Source organism: Triplophysa dalaica, chromosome 9, assembly GCF_015846415.1.
Source record: "Triplophysa dalaica isolate WHDGS20190420 chromosome 9, ASM1584641v1, whole genome shotgun sequence".
NCBI lineage: Eukaryota > Metazoa > Chordata > Actinopteri > Cypriniformes > Nemacheilidae > Triplophysa > Triplophysa dalaica.
Window position 1 is genome coordinate 626,590 of NC_079550.1, and position 12,841 is coordinate 639,430.

General features: G+C 40.9%; 2 protein-coding genes across 4 annotated transcripts in view; one reads left to right on the forward strand and one right to left on the reverse strand.

The window, feature by feature from the left end:
- The window catches only part of stx1a (syntaxin 1A (brain)), a 47,495-nt gene that overhangs the window by 15,959 nt on the left and 18,695 nt on the right, over nucleotides 1-12,841 (reverse strand). The window lies entirely within an intron of this gene.
- On the forward strand, nucleotides 6,811-7,774 carry LOC130428404 (uncharacterized). The gene is made up of 4 exons (XM_056756405.1): nucleotides 6,811-6,939; nucleotides 7,041-7,272; nucleotides 7,409-7,531; nucleotides 7,610-7,774. The coding sequence occupies exons 1-4, from the start codon at nucleotides 6,854-6,856 to the stop codon at nucleotides 7,691-7,693; spliced, it is 525 nt and encodes a 174-aa protein (XP_056612383.1). The 5' UTR covers nucleotides 6,811-6,853; the 3' UTR covers nucleotides 7,694-7,774.

Genomic DNA, 12,841 nt, shown 5'->3' on the forward strand with positions numbered 1-12,841 from the left:
ACAAAGACAGCCTACATGCTTTTAATATGGAACTAGGCAAAGCTAGACAGACTTTCTTCTCAAATATTATAAACAGTAATTTAAACAACACACACACTCTTTTTGCTACTGTAGAGAGACTGACAAACCCGCCAAACCAGATTCCCAGTGAAATGCTCTCAGACAACAAGTGCAGTGAGTTTGCCTCTTTCTTCTGTGAGAAAATCAATAATATCAGAAAGGTGATCAGCACATCCTTGAGTTGCCCTGGGGTTAGACAGATAATCAATCCACCTGAGAAAGTTGTTACTATGTCTGACTTCAAAGAAATTGATGGCACAATTTTGGAAGAAACCGTACAACACCTTAAAACATCAACCTGTTCTCTTGACACACTTCCCACATCATTTTTCAAAAGTGTGTTAAACAGCTTAGAAGCAGATCTTCTAGAAGTGGTAAATGCCTCACTTCTCTCTGGGAGTTTTCCAAACTCCCTGAAAACTGCAGTTGTAAAGCCCCTCCTGAAAAAGAACAATCTGGATAAGACCATATTAAGCAGCTATAGACCGATCTCAAATCTTCCTTTCATAGGCAAGATCATTGAAAAAGTTGTCTTCAATCAGCTGAATAAATTCTTATGCGCGAATGGATACTTTGACAATTTTCAATCTGGTTTCCGACCACATCACAGCACAGAGACAGCGCTCATAAAGATAATAAACGATATTCGCTTAAATACTGATTCAGGCAAATTATCAGTGCTGATACTACTCGACCTCAATGCTGCATTTGACACTGTCGATCATAACATACTTCTTGACAGGCTGGAAAACTGGGTGGGGCTTTCTGGGATAGTCCTAAAATGGTTCAGGTCATACTTAGATGGGAGAGGTTATTATGTGAGTATAGGAGATCATAAGTCTGAGTGGACATCCATGACATGCGGAGTCCCTCAAGGCTCAATTCTTGCGCCAATCCTGTTCAACCTGTATATGCTCCCAATGAGCCAAATAATGAGAAAGAACAAAATTGCTTACCACAGCTATGCAGACGACACACAGATCTACTTAGCTCTATCGCCTAACGATTACAGCCCCATTGACTCCCTGTGCCAATGCATCGATGAAGTCAACAATTGGAATTGTCAAAACTTTCTTCAATTAAACAAAGACAAAACTGAAGCAATTGCATTTGGAAACAAAGATGAAGTTCTCAAGGTGAACGCATACCTTCACTCTAGGGGTCAAACAATTAAAAATCAAGTCAGGAATCTTGGTGTGACACTAGAGTCAGACCTTAGTTTCAGTAGTCATGTCAAAGCAATAACCAAATCAGCATACTACCATCTGAAAAATATTGCAAGAATTAGATGCTTTGTTTCCAGACAAGACTTAGAGAAACTTGTTCATGCTTTCATCACCAGCAGGGTGGATTACTGTAACGGACTCCTCACTGGCCTTCCCAAAAAGACCATTAGACAGTTGCAGCTCATACAGAACGCTGCCGCCAGGATTCTGAGCAGAACTAGAAAATATGAACATATCACACCAGTCCTCAGGTCTTTACACTGGCTCCCAGTTAAATTTAGGATTGATTTTAAAGTATTATTACTGGTATATAAATCATTCAATGGCCTAGGACCTCAATACATTGCAGATATGCTCAATGAATATAAACCCAACAGATCACTCAGATCACTAGGATCATATCAGCTAGAAATACCAAGGGTTCACTCAAAGCATGGCGAATCTGCTTTTAGCTATTATGCCAGCCGCAGCTGGAACCAGCTTCCAGAGGAGATCAGATGTGCTCCTACAATAGTCACTTTCAAATCCAGACTCAAAACGCATCTGTTTAGCTATGCATTTAATGAATGAGCACTGTGCCAATGTTCGTCCGACTGTCTGTACTGTACTGTATTTTACTTTTATAAACTGTTTTAATTACACTTATTTCGTTTTATTATTTTAATTTCTTCTATGTAAAGCACTTTGAATTGCCACTGTGTATGAAATGTGCTATATAAATAAAATTGCCTTGCCTTGCCTTGCCTTTACAGCTTTACTCCCTCATGAGAAGTACTTTCATATTGCTCCTCTAAATGTTAATGGTATGAGCCAGTATTCCATCGATGCCTTTGACTGTATTTATAAAAATGTCCTGTAAGAGCTTAGAAGAACCCTATCATTTAGCCACTGCTGTACAAACAGAGACCCACCGGTGGCAAGCCGCTGGTGGCCTGCCACCAAAAAAAAGCTGGCAGACCAAGAGTATTTTTACATTGGTTGGCTTGCCGACAGTGTCCCAATGGTGGTCTGTCTGTGTCTAGCCGCTGAACCTCTGCCGCCCAGTTTGCCACTGCTGTACCAACAGAGGTCAAGCATTGGCAAGCCACTGGTGGCCCACCACCAAAAAAAAGCTTGCAGGCCGACATCATTTTTTCATTGAACGGTGTCATGTCATGTCCTTCTTGATCTTGTGGCAGAGTCATGGCAAAGCCTAAGGTTTTATGTGGAGAGACACATTTTGACACTTACGGCCTACTATACTCTCTCTCTCCAGTCTCATCTCTGTTCCCGCCCTCTCGTTCCTCGTTTATCTCTCCATCAGTGTTTCATTCCCGACACATGTCCCTTGTTAATTATCTTTAGTTAGTCTCCCTATATAATGCCCTTGTATTTGCTGTCCAGTGCTCGTTTGTTTTTACTTGCATGTCGTGTATTGCCTTGCATTGTATTGCCTTAGTTTTTGTAGTTTAAGTATCTTGTCTCCTTTGTTTTTGCCCCCTTGTGGGAAGTCTTTGTTTTGAGTTTAAACCACCTTAGTTCGTTTTCCCCAATGTTGGTGTTTTTTTATTTGCATTTTATTAAAAGTCTTGCTTGTTTCTCCATTCCGCTGCCTGCATCTGGGTTCTTCCCCTGCGATACGCAGATCTGCTAATTTACAGTGTGCCAACGGCGGTCCGCCTACGTTAAGCTACTGAATCTATGCCGTTTTGCCCCCCAAAATCTGCCGGTGGATCGCCGGGTCATTGTTTGCTGGGATGTTAAAATCGATGCAGCTTTATGATTTAATCAAACTCAAAACTATAGACATCATGTTTTTACAAGAGACGCGTAGCAAAAAAGAAGATGAAGGGAATGGCTAAAAGACTGTTTCAGTATTAAGACTTCTTGTAGTGCTGGGGTAGCTGTGTTGTTTTCAAAAAACTTTCTGCAAATGTCTTGTGATGAAATTGAAAGAAAAGAGGGTAGCGTACTTAAATTAATAGTAAGGTTTGAAAATGTCACTATAGAATTGATGAATGTTTATGCTCCTGTTAAACGGACTGAAAGAATGTATTTTTTGCAAACGATGATGGTAATGATATGATATGATATGATAATCATAAACAATGTGTTATGGACAATTACTTGATGGTGATTTTAAATGTACATGTGATGAAATTGCTAGGAATTATAATGAACCTCATACACCTTCAAGACGCAATTTGTTAAACATCATTAAAACATAAGAAAGGCAAAATACTTGGGCTCACGTGCAGGACCATTGTGTTTCATTAGCAAGATTGGATTGTTTTTATTGTTTTAAACATCAAAAGCATTTTTATAAATCTTGTTGGATATGTCCTGTTGGTTTTTCTGATCACTCAATGGTAGAAAGTTGTGTATTTATTAAATCTGTAAAACATAAAAGTGCATATTGGCATTTTAATAATGCATTACTTTTGGATGCTGCTTTTGGACAATGTCTTTTTTTCTTTTAGATGGGATTGAGAGTTCAAAAGACCAAATTTGTCTTTGCCAGGTGGAACGAGCTGGTCACAGCATAGATTAAAATATCTTATTTTATGGTTATGAACATTTTTTTGGGGGTGATTAAGGAACCAATCAGAAAAACTGGGAGAATATTTGTAAAAATGTTGATGGAAGACTGGAAATGTTTATTGCCTAAAATGTCATTTAGTGGAATGGCTTTGATAATTAATAATGTGGTTGTCAGGGTTTGCGTGGGAGGAAGAACCCAAATGCAGGCAGCAATACAGGGGGGTTAACAAAAAACACTTTAATATACTTTAAACACATTAAAAAACTAAACTAAAATTTAAAAAACTTAAAACTTAAAAAAAAATAACATCCCACAAGGGGGCAAAAACAATAAAGATTGGAGAAATTTACAAAAATGAAGGCACAACTGAAAACAGAGACATTCAAGGGCAGGGCAAGGTAATCCAAAAACAAGGCACACAAGCACAAAGACATACATGTTATACATGCACATGAAGTACATACAAGTATAACAAGTGCGTACAAGAGCGTACAGATACATACAACGACCGAGCACAGGACAATAGACAGAAGGATGTTTTATAGCGGAGACAGACAAAGGATAATTAAGAAGGACCAGGTGATAGGGATGAACACTGAGGGAAAGCTAACAAGGAAACGAGATTGCGGGAACAGAGACGCAGACTGCCGAGAGAGTATAGCAAGCCGATAGGATCACTATCTCTCCCTCTACGCACAACCTAAGGCTATGCCATGACTCCGCCCCAAGACCAAGAATAGACATGACATGATAGTGGAATCATGATAGTGGTAGCATCCTCGCTGTGGCAAAGATTATCGGTTCTAGAGCATCCTCTTGGGGTTTTTGAGGAAATACAAGTTAAAATGATCCATTTTTTCTAGGATATTTACACGGGATGCCCAGGGCTGTGCTATATGTCCCGAAGGAAGAATGTGGATAAAGCATTGTAGATCATAAGAGCAGGAAAGCAGCCTTTAGGCTACAATTTGTTCAGATATTTGTATAAAAGTCAAATGTGTCATGGAATGTTCTAGATGCTTGTCTTCTTGGTTGGTGGGTGGGGATTCTAAGGTTGGTGGGTGGGGATTTAGGAAAAATCTCTTCTGGTCAGACCTGACCTTCTGATTTGAAGTTAATTTCTCCTTTTTATCAAAGTATGAGAAGAGCTTGGTTTCTGGTGCTTATCCTTATAAGATAATTATAATAAATCTGTAGTATTCTCTACACTGGTTTTTAAAAGAACCTCTGATGGATGGAGCGCATTTGGATTTTTGTGGCAAGACAACAACTTCTGAAACGGGTTGTGGTAGATACCGACATTCTAAAAACGAATAGTCTAATTGAAGTGGCTGATAATCAGGGATGGGAACCGAGAACAGGTTCTTCTTTAGAACCGGTTCCCCGTGAATCGATTCCTTGGAACCGTTATCGTACCTGCTTAACGATTCCGCTTATCGGTTCCGCTCGTTGCAAATGTGTCACGACGTCATGCGTGTGTGATGTCATGACGTCACACACACGCTGCGTTATTTTGGTTACGTAGCAAACATGTCATCGAGGCAGAAGCGATCTAAAGCGTGGTTATATTTTACAAGAAAAGACGCCAATGCGGTCATTTGCAACAACTGTAAAAGTTTAATTTCGGCAAAGGGAGGAACTACCTCCAATATGCAGAAACATTTGGCCACACAGCACGCAATTCATTTGCAGGACTGTCGTGTGTTTGATACACTACTACTTAGTGACACAGCAACAACAAGTGAGTCAAGCAGCAGGGGAGCTAACGAGACATCATCTGTTATTAATGCCGAAGGTAACTTCTCTATTAAGTTAATGTGAGCGCCATTTCATTATGTAAACTTTTACTATATGAATAATAATCTCCATTGTCAATCAAATTTAGATGATGATGATGACGGCCATCAGAGTCTGGCTGGCTCAGAGGCTGCAGCAACTATCTCTCGTCGTGCACCTCTAGCTACTCCGTTTACAGAGGCAGGGAAGAATAAAATGACCGAGGCGAGGATAACGAATGTCACAGAGCAGTGACTAGGTTTGTGGTAAAGGGTTTGCATCCGTTTGCCATAGTAGATACCTCTGCATTTCGGTAGGTTAATTTGCTGTATTTTGTCCAGCATCATGTCTTTTCAAATGAAAATAAATGCATGACCAAAAGTTACATGTTTTTATGTCAGTATAGTTCTGTTTTATTAATTCCTAGTCCTACCATATATTTTCTGCAGTGAGATGATAAAGACTCTCAACCCAAAATACAATGCCCCAAACAGAGACAGTTTAACAAATCATCTGATTCCTGCTTGGTATGGGGTTGAAAAGAGCAATCTGATCACAGACCTGAAACATGTCTCACATGCAGGCATCACAGCAGATGAATGGACTAGTTTCAGTCAAGACCACTACCTCACCGTAACATTGCACTATGTCAGGGAAGGTCAGAGTAAAGAAAAAGTCCTCCAAACCAGAGCAGTGTACAAAGCTCAAACAGGGATAGCTGTTGCCGAGGAGATTGATGGGATCCTGGAGGAGTTTGGAGTGAAAGAGAAGGTGGTGGCAGCAACTGTGGATAATGCAGCAAACATGGATGTAGCTGTGAAAACGCTAAATTTAATCACGTTTCCATGTCCTGCGCACACACTTAACATTGGAGCTCAGAAGCTGTACAACTGCAATACAGTTTCCAACTGGGCAGCAAGGATTCGTTCTGTGATCGTATGGATGAAGAGATCCCACATGGCTAAAGTAGTCCTGAAGGAAAAGCAACAACTCCTCAGTAAATAGTGATAGGCCTACTGTTTAAATACTGTACTTTAATTGCAAGCTAAAGACATCCAAATTGTAACATATACATTAACAGATAAGGATCAATTAAAAAAATTAAAGTATTACAATATTATATTGTTTAATGTAATCTCATAATTGTGTGTGTGTGTGTGTGTGTGTGTGTGTGTGCGTGTGTGTGTGTGTGTGTGTGTGTAGAGCTGCCCCAGCACATGCTCATTTTAGATGTGCAACAAGATGGACAAGATGGAACTCCCTGTATTTGATGATGGAGAGATTTTGTGAACAGTTTCCTGCTATCCAAGCTGCAGCTATAGACCAACGGCTTAGAAAGCCCATGGAGAAGGAGAAGTAAATAGTGTTTGAAAAAAATTAAAATTACTTTAAAAGCCATTAAAAGGATTATGTTGTTGTTTAGCCAATATATATTTTTTGTTTGGTTTATGTTTCAGACTGGCCAGAATGGGCAATGAGGACCTCAGGAAAGCAGAGGAGTTTGTGCTGCTGATGAGGATGCATTACACATCCACACTTGCTGTCTCTAGCGAAAAAAGTCCAACCTGTGGCCAGATATTGCCCATCCTCCAGAAACTGTGCAAACATTACACAGTGCAGGCAGACGACTCTGCATTCGTCAGGAGCGTCAAGGAGAACATCTGGAACAATCTTTCCAAATGTTACCAGGTACAGTCACTGTCTGACATGTAATGATGAATTACTTAACGAGTCATGACAATTAATCATATACACTAATGGTTATTAATTGTCGTTCACATTTTCCTCTAAATTTGTGTTGTTTGTCCTCCATTTTAAACTTAAGGATGATGATATCCAGGCATTCCTGGAGGAAGACACTGTGTTAGATCCCAGATTTAAATCTAAAAACGACAGGGATGAAATCTGGGATAGGGTCAGGGCATCAGTAGTGGCAGCAATTGAGAAGGTATTTGAATTTGACAATGCCTTTAGCATATATCTGTTGTGAGACCCTTTCTTCTTACACTGTAAATTTCTTCTCAAGGTGTCAGAGCCAAGAGAGACACAGGTGCATGCAGATGAAGAGGATAGAGAAGAAGAAGATGAGAACTACGTAAGTTTATTGTAGCTAATTGTGATGAATGATGATAGATGGCATGGATTATTATTACACTATTTCATTTAAAACTAAAGCTTGTGGTTATGTCATTATTTCAGAGGCCACCTGTAAAGCAGAAAAAAGAGGACAGCCCTAGAGGAACTTTTCGAAGAAGAGGAGAGCAAGTTGCTTTCCATGCAGCAGCAGCCCCCTGTCTCCACAGCCCAGAGAGTGGAACAAGAAATACAGTTTTATAGAAGCCTTCCCTCCATTCCAACCAAAGACAGTGCCAGTTTCTGGTAGCGGAAGAAGAGTGACACATTGCCAGTGTTGTCAGCTCTAGCTGAGAAGTATCTCTGTGTCCAAGCTTCCTCCACCCCTTCTGAAAGGGTGTTCTCCACTGCTGGAGATACCCTAAGTCCAGAAAGATCTTGTATCCTTCCTGAGAGGGCAAACATGACCATTTTTCTTCACAAAAAATGTTAATTTGCCTAAGTTGATAGTTGTGGTCTTTACAGAAGACTTCTTTTTATTGTGTATGTCAGTTGAGTTGAATATTGTTTCAGGTAGAATATCCCCAAAGGCACTAGCTCTTCCTTGACTGTTTAGTCTGTGTTTTTCATTTTTATGACACTTAAATGGCAGTTTCATTTTTTTTTTGTCTGGACAAATGCTGAATGTGAATTCTATAGGTCCCTGGACTTTACTTTGTAGCCTAATTTTAGGTTTGTTCTAAGGTTGCTACACATAATTTGTGTATACTCTGAGTATCTGCTGTGTTCTTTTCAGATATTAAAGCGAGTTAATACAAACAAACAAATTTGTACTTATTCCCTCACCCAATGAGAATCGATAAGAGAATCGATAAGGAATCGGATCGATAAGCAATATCGATAATGGAATCGGAATCGTTAAATTCTTATAAATTCCCATCCCTACTGGTAATGCTATGGACAATACTATTGTGGTTGCACAGAAATTGGATATAAGATCAACAAGGATCTTCTTTTGGAAAGATTTTGAGATAAATTGAGTAAAGAGGATTGGATTTTTATCATTACGAACCGTCACAAATGCAATGGATTGCTTTCCAAGTATGTTGATACCAAGACTATCTTGTAAAGAAGGCCTAACAGAAGTTATACTTCCTCTGTCAATTGAGGAAGTTCAACCTACCACAGGAGATAATGACCCAGTTCTACTCAGCGGTCACTGAATCTGTTCTGTGCTCTGCAGTAACCGTTTGGTATGGCTCGGCCACCAAATCAGACTTACGAAGACCGCAACGGACAGTTCGTAGTACTGAGATGATTATTGGTGCTCCTTATTATTGGTACAAACACCAGGACTTCCAGACACAGAAGCAGCTTCTTTCCCCAGGCAATCTCCATCCTAAACATATAACTGCTCCTTAAGAGCAATACTACACTTTCACTCCTCCTATAGTGTGCAGTTCCTTATTATATGTTTATTTTATTTCTACATGTATATGGGTCAATGACGTGACATGTATTTTTTGTGTCCAAATTCATTATTTTCCTAAAATGAATTTGAATAAATACATGTCATATATCAAATGGATCTACAATATGTCCTTTATAAGAAACCCTTTTCATTTTATTGAAATTCAATAGATTTTTTGAGTTTTGGTGTTTGAAAGACCAAAAATGTCAGGTGGTGTGTACATACAATCTGTTAATATGCATATTCTACTATAACTACTAGAAGCTTCCAGCACCAAAGAAAATTATTTGTGTGTGCATTCACACTTGGCAATAAACCTCTTGTGATTCTGATCTTCAACATGGAGAACTCATCAGCTACATCAAAGGGTTTAAGAAATATGGTGTTTGATTCAATGGGTGGCATAAGTTTGTATCAAGTGTATGTTAAAATGATAAATAAGGAGAAATTACAATGTGTGGATAAGCCTTGGAGAGATCATTTAAATGTTGAGGATGATATTAAGCCTTTTTGGGGTTTTCGTTTACAAGACGAGAACCCCTGTAAGCCGATCTAGGAGATAGAAACTCCGGCGGGTGGCTCGAGTCCTGGGGATTCCAGTTCCGGTGGTCCAGAGTCAGGTGGACTTAAGAACATGATCATACTTCTGTTAATATGCGGTTTGTAAGCCAGCTCACACGCGCTGCACGTGACAAATAAAAATAGTGTGACCATTTTTATAAGCCGGGTGACCGGCTCCAGAGAACTGATGGGGACCTCGGCTGACCCCGCACTTGAAGAGTCGGACGGGGAGTCCCACGACTCCCTCTGTCCGTGCCTGCCACGGAGGCTAGCGGGAGGTGGTGCGGTGACATCGGACGAGGTGGAGGGTGCAGAGGGCGAGGAGAGGCCCACGACCCCAGTTTGCAGGGTACGGCCCTCGGGGATGGTGGCCAGCGGGGGGGAAACCTAGGCTGGACTGAGACCCTGGGCTCCGGCCGATTCATGGCATACCTGATCAGGTCCGTGAAGCCCAGCGGTCTCTGCATCTCCCAACGGGCCAGTGGTTGGTTGAGGCCGCCATTGAACAGGACCATCTGTTCCTGCTCAACGTGGACCATCTCCCCTGCCGTCTCAAAGAATCGGTCAGCAAACTCCAATACGTCGGAGTGACCCTGGTGTAAACTGCACTGACGATGAACCTGGATCGATCACCTTGCAATTACTAGGTTAATTAATACCTGATCTAGAGTCCATCCCAATTCCCAAAGCTGATGTTTCATACTTTGTAGATGGATCCAGTTTCAGAGATCATTTGGGAATTCATGCAGGATATGCGGTAATACCTCAACAATGCATACAGCCTTGCTCTGCTCAACTAGCAGAATTTAAAGCCCTCATAGCTGCGTGTCAAAAAGCAAAAGGACAAATAGCAAACATCTACACAGATTCAGCATATTCACACGGGGTGTGTCATCTATTTGGATCAGTATGGAAAATATAGCTTCAGCGCAAGTTCTGCCAGGAAGACTCAATCCTGTATCACTCACTACCAAAAGACACCCAATATCCATCTTTATTATAACCATATATTCTGTCTAATAAATGTTCAATACTCAACATTCTCCTCCCGATTCTTACTACTTAGTCATTAGATAGATATTGTGAGCTGTATCATGAAACAGTATTCTGCGAAATGGTACGTAAATAACGTATCAAAGGGGGAAATGAAGATATTTTTGAATAATTGAAGAATAATGTATACAATTGTTTACTATTATGAAGTCATTTCAAGAGTTTCTTATCTGGGGGGCCGAATGCTAGTTGATACAAAGGACCCTATGTAGGCTGGGGAGGAAAATACATCTGTTTAACATCATATTGGGGGCCTCAGAGGACGTGTGTGTGTGTTAAGCACACTTTATAAGGGCTTCTCCAAAAACGGAGAAGAGAGTGACATTGCAATCCTACTCCATTAATTAAGTGGTTTTCGTATCAAAATTCGATACTCAAGAATAATTCTTCAGAACACGCAAAGAAAATTCACAACAAAACGTCATATTCAGATAGGAGAGAGGAAGTGGGGAGCAGGCATGTGTCAGTGGTTGGGGCATGATCAAGAGGCGGCGGCACAGAGAACTGACTGCTGGTGGTGGTCATTTTCTTTACGAAGAAAGATGCAAAATCTTCAGCTGTTAAGTCCGATAGAGGTGAGGGGTTGGCGTGCAAAGAGTAGAGAAGGTTTTAAAAAGAATATGAGAGTTAGGTGAGTTGCTGATTTTAGCGTGGTAGTACTGAGTTTTTACAGAGGATACAACAGCAGGGAAAAAAGAGAGGAGAGACTGATAGAGAGAGAAGTCAGTAGGTTCTTTAGATTTGCGCCACTTACTCTCAGCAGACCTGAGCATGGCACGATGCTTACAGAGAACATCAGATAACCAGGGGAAAGAATGGGATGGAAGAGATGGCCTAGATGTAAGAGGGCATAAGCTGTCTAAGCAGGAGTTTAGTGTGGAGCAAAGAGTGTCTGTTGCGTTTTTATTGTCCAAGACAGAAAGCTGTTCATAGAGAGTGTTCGTAGGTTGCACCAGAATGTGACCAGTGGGGAAGCATGTGTAGTGTCTGGAGAAGTTAGGTAGAGAACAAGAGTGATGAGTAAATGATCCAACGTGTGCAGCGGGGTGACCTGGGAGTGATGAGTGGAGGAGTAACATGTGTAGATATGATCTAGTTGATTAGCAGACTTTTGGGTTGCTGAAGTGGGAACTCGCTTGAAGTCAAACGCCGCAGTCAGCCTGTGGTTTTTCAAGGTGGAGGTTGAAGTCTCCAAGTACCACCAGAGGATTACTATCCACGGGGAAGGATGACAGAAGGGTATCCAACTCCTCCCAGGAAAGGTCCAAGCTGACCTGGGGGACGACAGATAACTACAACATGAGTTTTAACAGGGTGGACAACGGTAACAGCATGTGACTCGAAGGAGATGTTGTCACATGAGGGTGCCAGCTGTTTGAATTTCCAGTCGTTATGGATAAGTAGACCGGTTCCTCCACCCCTCCCTGATAAACATGGGCTGTGGAAGAAAGCGTAGTAATTGGAGAGGGCAGCCGGTTTGGGAGTGTCCTCTTGCTTGTTTCCAGGTTCCAGTAAGTACTAAAAGAGAAAGACCAGAATGTTCAGCAATAGCTGTGATGAAATCTGCTTTGTTTACAGCAGATTGGCAGTTCCATAAATCAATGGGAAATGTAATTTAGGTAGATGTGGATGCTGAAAGAGTGTGCAGATTATTAACAATGCGTGATACAGGTGATTTACGAACTGTAATGACAGTAGGAAATTGGAAACACATAAACAAAATGGAGAATAAGGAATGTACAATGTACAAACAACAACAAGATAATAAATAGAAGTGCCAAAAGTTAATACTGAAGTGCAATGCTCAAGTGCCTTTTTGGTGGCCTTGTTCGGTGGAGTCGTGCAGGTAGAGTCAATTGTCTCCATATACACAATATACACACGTAATAAACATATTACGTTGTGTTTTGAATGTCGTGAGATACGTGGTTGACCGGACTGCATTTGGAAGATCATCCCACCAGCAAGAAGTAGTGAAGGAGAATGAGCTGGAAAGTGATTCAGTACCCTTTTGTGAGGGTATTACAAGGTGCAGTTCATTCACTGTGTGCAGGGCTCTTGATGGGGTGTAGGAGTGGAGGGAGGACTGAAAGTATGACG

Coding starts and splice junctions, on each gene's coding strand:
- LOC130428404 (XM_056756405.1), top strand. CDS start 6,854: ATGATGGAGAGATTTTGTGAACAGTTTCCTGCTATCCAAGCTGCAGCT. Junction 6,940..7,040: donor AAGCCCATGGAGAAGGAGAA/GTAAATAGTGTT, acceptor TTTATGTTTCAG/ACTGGCCAGAATGGGCAATG. Junction 7,532..7,609: donor TAGTGGCAGCAATTGAGAAG/GTATTTGAATTT, acceptor TTTCTTCTCAAG/GTGTCAGAGCCAAGAGAGAC.